At 32.2% G+C, this 11414-nt stretch overlaps 1 protein-coding gene across 4 annotated transcripts in view; it reads left to right on the top strand.

Moving 5' to 3' along the window:
- Nucleotides 1-695: 695 nt before the first annotated feature.
- Nucleotides 696-11414, top strand: part of LOC133839345 (TLD domain-containing protein 2) — an 80822-nt gene continuing 70103 nt past the window's right edge. Inside the window, exon 1 of one of the 4 annotated variants that reach the window (XM_062270817.1) lies at nucleotides 696-1096. In XM_062270817.1, the coding sequence (XP_062126801.1) occupies nucleotides 762-1096 (335 nt within the window). In that variant the 5' untranslated portion in view covers nucleotides 696-761. The remainder of the gene's footprint in view (nucleotides 1097-11414) is intronic. The other 3 variants (XM_062270818.1, XM_062270819.1, XM_062270831.1) reach the window with 3 other exon arrangements.

Raw genomic sequence — 11414 nt, 5'->3', positions numbered from 1 at the left:
ATATATATTTTCCTTCTATACTTCTTTTATACTATACTTATTTGATAATAATCGTACATCAGTCTTATACTAGCTCTTATAAAAGAGTGATGCTGCTTTAAAACGTCTCCATTAATTTCTTTATCGCCAAATTTTATTACCAATATTAATTGATTTTCTGCTAAATAGCAGGTAATTTTAACAGAACTCCAGTTCTTATACATCTTCCACATACTAACTCTTATACTATCGAAGTCATAAACCTAAACGCCAATCACTCCTATTATATTCATGTCTTATAAATTTCGCGTATGATAAACATTATTTTATATACTCAACTTAAATGCAATGTCTCAAATTCTGCTTATACTAAATCAAGTTTTTTTCTAAACTAATTTTATTTCGACTAATTTTTGGATTATGCCTACTTCCCAAAATAGCAAAACTTTTACACCAATTTTTTGGCTCTATGTGCAATTAATAAGCTCACCACTTAAAAAACAAAAAATAAACTAAAAATCCAAGTTCAGCTCGCTCGTTTTCTTCATCTAAAATCTAAGAAACAAAAACCAAATCTAATAAAAAACTAAATGACAACTGCAACTGCAAACAATTGGCAACAATTGAACTAATTGTTTATATGCTTCTAATTATTTTATGCCAAATTTCTGTTTGAAAATTAAACCAAAATCCAACAAACGAAACGAAAACCGATCCCCCAACAAAAAAAATTTGGTTCTCAAACATAAAACGAAAACGACATTGAAATTGAAATTGCAAAAATGTCACGTGAAAATTCGCCACGTCATGGGTCGATTCGTCGGCATTTGAACAACAGAGACTCGCCAGCGGGTTCGTCGCCGGGCTCACCACATCACCACTCGAACCATCATTACCATCACCAGCATCAGCATCAGCATCAACACCATCAGCAACAGCCACCGATTATGGAGCATGCCACAGGCGCACCCATATCAACGTCCGCCTCGAATATTGCCACGGTGCTGGAAGATGGTGAAAATCCAATTTTACCGCCACTGAGCGGCTCAGGACCAAGTCGACAGCGTTCTCTGCGAGATCGGCTTAAAGATGGCATCACCGGCAGCTTCTCCTGGCAGTAAGTGTTGCTCTCCCTCTCTCGTTCTTTCCAAAAGCTTTTTCGAAATTTCATTTCTCGATTTTTCGAATTTTCAAAACTTTACGTTTAGTTTTATACGTTTTACTTAACCCCCAAATTGCATTTTTCAGTAGAATATTTTTATTCAGTTTTGATCGATATTTGATTTGACAATTGTAATTACAACAAATTTCCAGTAATTCATAATTATTGCTAATGATTAAAACCACCTAAAAAGACAACTCTTAACGACATCACAACAAACAAATTATAAGCACTACGTAGAAATGATATCTTATACAAAAGTCTTATACAAAAACCTCTCTAGCTGCACACCTTTGAAATACAAGTACTATAAAATACCAACCTTGATTCCCCCTTTTATACATATACTTATAAATACCGCACTTAAGTACTTAAAAAAAAAACAAAACGCACAGCAACCGCACATTCAAGTTCACTTTTGTAGGCGATACTGCTAATTGATACTTAAATCAAATTCCCCAAGTTTAGGCACGTGCAACAGAATCACAAAACTGCCAAAGGGTAAGTGAAATATGTAATTCGAAATCTATGAGTATAATTTGATAATAACTTGGAGGGTCTACAAATATTGCGTTGTGAAAGTTGGAATTAACTATTGTCAAATGAGTTTATTCTATAAGCAGGTTTGCTCTTTTAAATACATAGGATTTAGCTTAACTAATATAAGTCTTAACAGACCCAGAGATTCTTTTGGAAGTAACTTAATACCAAAAAATAGAATTAGAGATTAAAAAAAAAATGATTTCTGCATTCCTTAAAAGTTTCGCATTATCTATCTTAAAAATTTCATAATGATTTAATCGCAATAAAATATCTATATGCTTATCGAACGATTATAATCCTTTTACAACTGATAATAACTTAGCGAGTCTACAATTTTTGCTTCGTGAAACAAAGTTCTTGGAATTAATGATTGCCAAATAAGTTTAATTTATAAGCAGGTTTGCCTTTTCAAATAGGCTTTATCTTAACTAATATAAGTCTTAACAGACCAAAGAGATTCTTCTGGAAGTAACTTAAAAGAGGAATATAGATTAAAAAAAATTGTTTCTACATACTTTAAAATTTTCGCATTATTTCTTTTAAAAATTTCATAATGATTCAATCGCAAATCTTTCTACAACTGGATAAGCAACAATGTCGTTTGTATCCTACAACTTGTCATTGTTCATAAAAGCTTTTATTTATTTAATATCGATTTATATTAACCCGCGTTAAGTCACCTCAACGTTGAGCACAGGGCATGTCTCAGTCAATCAGCAGCTTTACTAGTTTAAGATAAAATCTTGACAGAAGTTGCGACTACCAAAAGGTTTAAGCGACAACTCGGAAACAGTTAAGCAAAAAGGAAAGAAGGAGATACAAAGCGAAGTGAACAATTCCGCATTGTTGTAACTGGTAAAAAAAAAAACAAAAGAATTTTCGCATATAAAAAAATTGTAATTCATACAGACTCGTAAATTATTCACATAAAATGTGTAACTTGGCTCAGTTGGCTTCGCTGTGTCGTCCCTGTTGATGACACAAAAAACAGAAAAAGAAGGAGACCAGAAAAAAAAAGAGAGAAAAAGTGATTGACGTTTACGCATTAAGCGCCAGGGAACACAAACGAAATGAAAGCGAAAACGTAAACGGGACCACAGATCGCTGACAGAGCGAAACAGAAATAAACTCGACAGGCAAAAAAGAAAGAAAACAAAAAGAAACGAATTCGAAATAAACAATACAATTGTGCAATTTAAATGGTAACAGACAAATGAATCACATGGCCATAAATCAATTGAATTTGACATTTCAATTTCGTACGTCCTGCGTCTGTTAAAGGCCAACGTAAACGTAAGAATCTGGTTAATTTTACACCCAAAACTGGCTCAAATCCGATAATCAGGAATCAAGTTTTATAATGAGTATGTGGCCAAGGCAATTAATTGGCCATTAAGTGAGATGTAATCACAGCTTCAATTGCCTTCTTATCACATCTTAACGAAGCAATTCTAATTTTATGTTCAGCTGACCAAACGCCTTACTTTATAGAATCTGTTATTTAATTACTATTTCTATGTGCAGCTGAAAAAAAACTAGTATTCTATAGAATATTCTATAACCTTTGAGAGAACAAAGTGAGAAACGTCTAATGAAGTTACTTAGTGATATGTAACAAAAGTCGTATTTAAACATTAAAGAGATATATGTTACTCATTAATAAACTAGTTGATATGAAATATCTACACAATGAATACCATTTTTCTTTTAAATAATTTCGGTAATAGGAAATTACTTATATATTATAATTTTCTATTTCTGAAATTATTTTAAGGAAATATTGTATTCATTATGTCAACTCTAAAATAAGAACCGATTTTAGCGTCTAGATTTTAACTGTATTATAATTTTTTGAAACAAATCTTTGAGTATTACAAGAATCATATAAACGATTAAAAAAAAAATGGGATTTTAATCAAATTCTATACTATACTTCTATCAATCTGAATAAAGAAATAATAATATAGTGATCAAATTCTTTGTAAATAATATTTCAATATTTAAATTTAAATGGATAAGGCAATAATTGTCATTAAATCCAAGACAATTTGCTTGTTTAATCTTTCAATATTACAAAAATTATTTTTAAGATTTATAATTCAAAGGTCTTACACACATATATATATATATTTATGTTTAAGCCATTTCAAAAATGAATTTTCTTTGCTTCTACCGCTTCTTAGATTTTATTGTTTTCAACAAAAACACATTAGAAACAAAATGTTATTTAAGCATTCACTCTGGAAATAAAAATCTTTATATGCTGCATATTAAATGACTTTGAAAAGATTCATTCTATGAATATTGATAGAATAATTAAGAAATATATTATTCCAGCGCATATTTGCTGAAACAGTCTTCTCGACTGTTTTTCCATCATTTCTTTTTGGCGATGAAAAACATTCCGTACAACTTGTGATAAAGCCAACACAAAACTTTCTGCCAGCAGAAGGCAAACTTTTTGGACATGACAGCTACAAGAGTGAGCATGAGAAAAGGAAGAATAGAACAGAATACAGAATTCAGAATACAGAATACAAAATATGCCCATTGGCAGAAAAGTAAAAGTGATGTTGAGTTATTTTCTTTTTGTAATGTTTATTTTTTTATTCTCTGCGAACACGACGTATGCGTAATATTTCACGTTAAAACTTTCACTTCACTGTTTATAGTCCCGGGTGTCTCTGGGTCTTGTTTTGTAGAATTTTCTACATAGACAGCATTGCAAATTGCTGTCGCTGTTGTTGCAGGTAATTTGACCTCGAAAGCTGGTTAACTGGCTGACTGGAAGAGTGAATGACAGTTGCTTTTAATTTCTGTTTTTGCACATCTCTTAAACAGGTTTCTTGTTATTGTTTTTGTTCTTTTTTCTGTTTTCTGTTCAGCAGGATCCCCAAACTGCAGCTGCCGAGTTTTGTCTTCCTTAAAGCCTTTTTAAGACTCTCAACTGTCAGGTAATTTATAACCTTGAAACCCTTTTGCGTTGGCCTTGATCGTCTTGTTGTTGTCTGTCTCCACTTGCCATTCAGTCTGTCTGCTCAGTTGATTGCATCTTTGTGCCGCACGAAGCCTTTCAACTTGTTTGACCACTTTTTAATATACTTGCATATAAATGTAGGCGCAAGTATGCTTAATTTTTTTTTCATTTTCATCCTCCACTCTTTGTCCATCTCGCAGACAACAGACACTTGAAGGCATCGGACTGACGCCTTACACAAGTTCGCTTGTGGAATTTTATTGTGGATTTTTGTGAAGGATAATCGTTTTACATAAATGGGGAACGAAAAGCAGTTGACGCTGCTCACATTCCTCTACACATAAATATTGAGCTTAAAGCGACCTTTTTTTGTTGTTTACGTGTTGAATCAAAACGACAACAAAAGCAGCGACAAATCTCGGCCATTGGCATGTCCTTTTTAAAAGCAGAGATTGCCAATATTTGTGCAGCCATTTCAGCTATTTTTCAGCACTCAATATCTTGCATATCAATCAGGTTCACAAATTTTGAACCCACGTTCAAAATTAAACACATTTTATGTCTTTGTCAAAAGCGTATTTTGAATAATCGATTCATAGTTTACAAAGTATGTTTCTATATTAGTCATTTGTACAATTAAAGATAATATATGTGTATTCTATTTTTAGTACTGTAATTTAAATCTTTATTGCTTAATATGCAATTACAAATGTTTACAACTTTCATTAACATTAATTTTGTTGCAGAAAAGACTCTTTCTTTCAATAAATAAATTCACCCTCAGTCATCGCCATGAACAATGCTCTTGTTTACAAAACTAATGTACTACAAAATGTCTCTTCAGTTGTGGGTAAAAGAACATCTGTCTAATGATTTTTCCATCTGGTGAAATAATTTTCTACTCACGTGCGGAATCTCTTGTGGGAATTTCGAGTTGATTAAATTAACTATCTAATGTTTATTTCATGTTGTTTAATGGAAACATCTGAGTACAACGGAAAGCATTCACATATCAAATACAGGAATGATATATTTCATTTATGAATTTTGTATACAAATGTATATAAGAAGAATTCGAAATGGAAAATATTTGGACTCAATGCATTATAGAAAATATAAATCATATTTTTTCTATGAATTAAGCTAAGACTGAATTGATATGAATCTTTACTAGATTTCTGGTCTTTAATAATAGATATATTTCATTTACGAATTCTGTATTCAAAAATGTAGGAGGAATACAAATAACATATAGAGGAAGAATTCAAAGTATGAAATATTTGCGATTAATGCATTTTAAGAAATATAAATCATATTATTTTTATAAGTTAACCATAAGTTAAAATGAAATGAATCTCTATAGTATTTCTAGTCTTCAATTGATATGATACGTTGTATTTTTATATTTGGTATACAAATGTATAAAAAGAAAACAAACAATTAAAAAAAATTCCAAGAAAGAAATATTTGCATAGTTTAATACATTTTAAAAATTAAATAAGTCTACAACTTAAAAGAAATCTGAATCTCTAGTATGGTTCTAGTCTTTAATTAATGTTTAATGTATTTATAAAATTGGTATAAAATTTTTTAACTTTTCAAATAGAGAAATATTTGCATAGTTTAATAAACAAAGTATATATGAATGTATATAGTATATATGATTTAGAATACAACTATAATAAAATCTGAATCTCTAGTATATTTCTAGTTTTTAACTAATAATTAATGTACTTATAAATTTGGTATATAATTGTATAGAAGGAATATAAATATTTAGTAACTATAAAGAAAAATTTGCTTAGTTTATTAAACAAAATAAATATAAATCATATCTCATCCAGTACTTTATTTTCTCTAAAATAAAATGTAGTGTTAAATACTAGATTTAATATAATAAACAAAAAATAAATCATATCCTTTCTATGAAGGAAAATATAACTTATATTATATCTGAGCATCTAGTATATCCCTAGTCTTTAATTAATAAGAAATATCTGACACTATATATTGACAGCTATTCATTCATTTACAATATTTAGCGAATGTATTCTATATTATTTCGTATATAGCTTAGCCTTGACCTTAGCAAGCGTAACTAAATCAATCTTAACACAATTTGTTCGCAGTTTTTTAGTCATCTCCGTCCAGATTGCTGCCCACACACGAATTTATCTGTCGAATTCGCTAATTGAAATGCGGTTCAGCAAAAAACAACAAAATCATAAAAAACACGTCAACCGAAATTTGAACAATGTGTGTTTAGGAGAGATATACCGAAGGGGCAAACAGGGGACTGAGGGGCTGGACACGCCTCCGTTCAAAGTTGGGTAGCGTTTTATACTTAGATGTGTGAATATTTTTATTGAGTTGATAATGAAAAGATGGCCATAGCGATGCCGAACACGTCTCGAAAGGCGTCTGCTCGGGGCCATATTGATGAGATGATGATGGGATGATGTTGATGATGTTGTCATTCTCTTGTCTCTTTGTTGTTGTTCTTCTTCACGATGATAATGTGTGTGCGAGTGTGTGGGCGCTTACTAATCCTTTGGGCCATTTTGAATTGCATCGCGTTTGCTTCGCATTACTTAATGGCAGACACACTCACTCACACACACAGACACACATCACACACATAGCACTCCCACTGACAGTGACTGCAAATAGCTGTTGACCCTGAGACGATGCACACACATAATGGCCGTCATCAGCATTGCCCCGCTGACCCTCGTCCTCGACTCCCCTTCTCCCCTCTCTTAACACACTAAATAGCTGCTAAATTAAATGTGTGTGTGCGTGTGTGTTAGTGTAACTCTATGTGCTTGTGTGCAATTCATGTTTGACTTTCACTTGCAGCTGTGATGAGCTTCACTGCGCCTGTCAACGTCAGCCACACCAACAACAACAATTGCTGCTACAGCAATGGCAACAACAATCACACAAACATATTGCCATTTGCTACTGCCACTGTTTCTGGCATTGTTTTTGGCTATAATTTGCATTGATTGCTCACCGCACAGTGGCGCAGAAGCTATTGTAAATTAGAACACAAGAAAAAGCCACCAAAGTAAATTTTATACCCGCTACCCATAGGGTAGAAGGGTATTATAACTTTGTGCCGGCAGGAAATGTATGTAACAGGTAGAAGGAGGCATCTCCGACCCAATAAAGTATATATATTCTTGATCAGCGTCAACAGCCGAGACGATATAACCATGTCCGTCTGTCCGTTGTCCGTCTGTGTGTCTGTCCGTCCGTCCGTATGAACACCTAGATCTCAGAGACTATAAGAGATAGAGCTGACAGCATTTGTTATGTTTGCAGCAGATCAAGTTTGTTTCAAATTTTGCCACGCCCACTTCCGCCCCCGCAAATTCGAATAACAAGCGTAATTTTAAAGCTAGAGTTGCGAATTTTGGTTTATACAGTAGTTATGATTCCTGAAAATTTGGTTGCGATCAGATAAAAGTTGTGGAAGTTATTAAAGAAATACTTTTGTATGGACAAAACGCCTACTTACTAGGGTCTTAGTTGCTTTGGCCGACAATCTGGTACATTGTGCCGTCTATGGTATATTTTGAATGGTGTACTATATCGATATACCAAACATATCATTTGGTATATTAGTATTTTTAATTTTCGGTAGTATACCGCAATATTTTGTCTTTATTAAATTTGGGTAGTATGTCGAGTCTGTAACTTTCTTACTTGTTTTTCTTCAATCTGTCTGTTTAAACAATAAGTAAATTGTATAGTTAATATTAAATTAACTGAAATATCAGTTTTCTAATGAACCCTGCTATTATATATAACATCTTTTTAGTTGGTTGGATTTATTAATCGAGTAGATCGAGTATGTGGTCTTTCTTTTTCAATCTTCTTAAAGTAAACTTTAAACAAGTTTTTTATTTTCTTTTGAATGCTGAGTTATATAAGTAAGATTATCACACCGAATTCTAAATATTAAAATGATTTTTATTTAAATCTTTTGGATTTACATGATTAATAACCAATTTTGAGTATAACAATTTGCATTGTTATTGAAACTGAACACTCTTGATTTATATACAAATTTCTTAAAAACACAAGAAAAAACCACCAACGTAAGCTTTATACATTTTGTATTCCCTTATTCTAAGTTATACTTGTAGAAGTAAGATTATCACACCAAATTCTAAATATAAAAAAGATTTTGTTTTGGCATTACAATTTAGATTTAACAATTGGCATTGTATTAAAACTAAACCATCTTGATTTATATACAAATTTCTTAAAAAACAAATTTTGACTTTGTAAAAGAAAAAGTTCATTTTATGACGAGAGCATTAGTTAAAATAGAAAATACTTTAATGAACTTTAGAATACAAATTCTTAATAGTAAAGTATCTCATTTTATATAGTTTCACAATACGTTCTATAGTTCTTGTTAACTATAGAACGTATTGTGTATATATATATATACAATTAATATTTACCTAATTTTATATAGTTTCACCATATAAAATATAGTTAGCAACAAGTGTTAAAAATGTATAAAAGTATATTTTGCAAAGTGTCGATTTACGAAATTTACTATCCAATTTGTATTAAATTGCTACTCTCAAAATATATTCTGGCACCATTGTGCAGAGTGCAATGTTAGCTGATCGGTTGGGGCTGCAAGGTGGGCGTTGCTACGAGTATTGTCAATGTTGTGGCCAATGTTGTTGCCATTTTCCGCTTGCCGTTTGCTGTTTGCTCTTGTTGTGGTCTTTCTCTTCAGCCGAGCCGAGGATAAAATGCAACACAAATGTGTCCATTGCTGCTGCTGCTACTGCTGTTGCTGTTGCTGCAACGTTTATTTTTGTGACTGGTGTAGCTGTGGCTCACAAATTGTGATTAGTGTTATGTCTTTGTCAGCGTCGGTTGCAAATGTTGCGGATGCTGTTGGCAGCTTGGGCGCACTGGGCTTGTTTGCCACAGTTTATGTGTCCATTGGCGACAGGCACTTTACATAACGATTATGAAATTCATAAATTTGTGTGTCGCAAAGTATTCAATTGATCGGCTTACGAGGCGTATGCGCAATGTGGGAGATTCTTGAGGCGATTGAGCATATATGAATATGAATTAATTGCCACAATTAAGCGCTCGATTGTGAATGCAAATTGCGTTTAATAAACATTCGCGCGGCAATTCTCTAAGTACAAAAATCAATTTTCGTCTTCATTTCCCTGCAACAATGTTGAGAAATTAGCAAATAAATGTTAGGTTAATTACACACTTTGTAGGAAAAGGAATTTGATCTTGAACCCAACAAATTTCTTTTTGTTTGCTAAAAGTATTATTATTTTGCGACTTAATCTTAAGTAGTTGACTTGAGCTGACATTGATTTCACTTTATAAATCATTTGATTCCATGACTGACTTCTGACTGACTGACTGACTTTGTGTTAGCCATAATCCGTGGGACGTGGGACAACGTGCTGCTCGTGGCATTTTAATCACACTCATAAGCTTTAATCAGCCCATTAACACTACGATTAGAAGCACTTGCTATACCCTATAATAATTGTTCATTTCCTTGTGATTTATGATGCCCTACAAGACAATCGCACATGTGTGATCAATTATGCATTACAACTTTGTGTTGCATCTCTCATAAATATTCAACAGATTTCCCCTAGCTTTTCGGGTCGAAATAAAAAGCACTTTTATGGCTATATATAAATATATTTCTATATTACTTAGTCTGGTCTTTTCATGTCTCGAGACACTTTGTGGACACAATGCCATTGTCATTGCTGCTTAGCGTTGACATTTCGCTTGACATTTTGTAAACAAACAAAATACAACACAAAAATAAGAAAAAAAAGTATTTCGTTTTATTAAATGCGACGAAATATATTTGTTATCCAAGCACAAGCAGTGCTAACTATGTACACATCTATGTACATATATTTCTGTATTCTTTCGAGCCATGTGGCTGCAAAATGCACTTAGCTTAATTGTGCACATTAATTATTAAATTTTACTAAGAATTTCTTACTTTCTCTATTCTCTTTGAGCATTATCCTAAATCGCTTGAAACTAAATGCACATTTAAAATAATTAATTTGCTGAGCATTTCTATTCATGGCCAAATCTTCTACATATATTTTTCCCTTTCTTCTTTGAGGTCCTCTACCCATTAAAATTAAATTTTTTCAATAGTTTTTGTGTATTGTCATATTACTTACAATAATGAACTTAATTAAACTCATTTTTCAAGAAACTACAATCATTTTCGGCACATTTTGTGAAAGAAAATCAAACACTGCTATTTCAGTGAAGAGCCAAAACAGAGTTTTTGCTTATTTGTCATCTCTATCATATGTTCAAAGACAATGTGGAAGCGATTAACTAACAAAAAGGAATATGCCAAAAATCGTTTAAATAATTCTGCTTCTATCGCACTGCTAATTTAATGAACACAGCTGTATGTGTAACATATAAAGTAAGTTTGTTTGTTTTTATGTTCTATATTCCACTTACCAAAAACAATGTGCAAGCGATCAACTAACAAAAATATAGTTATATGCTTCTGTCGCACTGTTTTTTTTTAATGAACACAGGTGAATGCGTAGAAAGTAAGTTTCCATTTATCCACTGACCCACACAGCAGATTGTTGATTATTTTTACACCCTTGTAACGGTATGCTCAATGTCACATGCTTGACATTCAATCAATAATATAATAATAGCTAAGCATAGCCAACTATATGCTGATAT

Source organism: Drosophila sulfurigaster, chromosome 2R (genome assembly GCF_023558435.1).
Source record: "Drosophila sulfurigaster albostrigata strain 15112-1811.04 chromosome 2R, ASM2355843v2, whole genome shotgun sequence".
In the NCBI taxonomy this organism is placed as follows: domain Eukaryota; kingdom Metazoa; phylum Arthropoda; class Insecta; order Diptera; family Drosophilidae; genus Drosophila; species Drosophila sulfurigaster.
The sequence above is the reverse complement of the archived record's forward strand: the minus strand, read 5'-3'. Positions and strand labels throughout refer to the sequence as shown.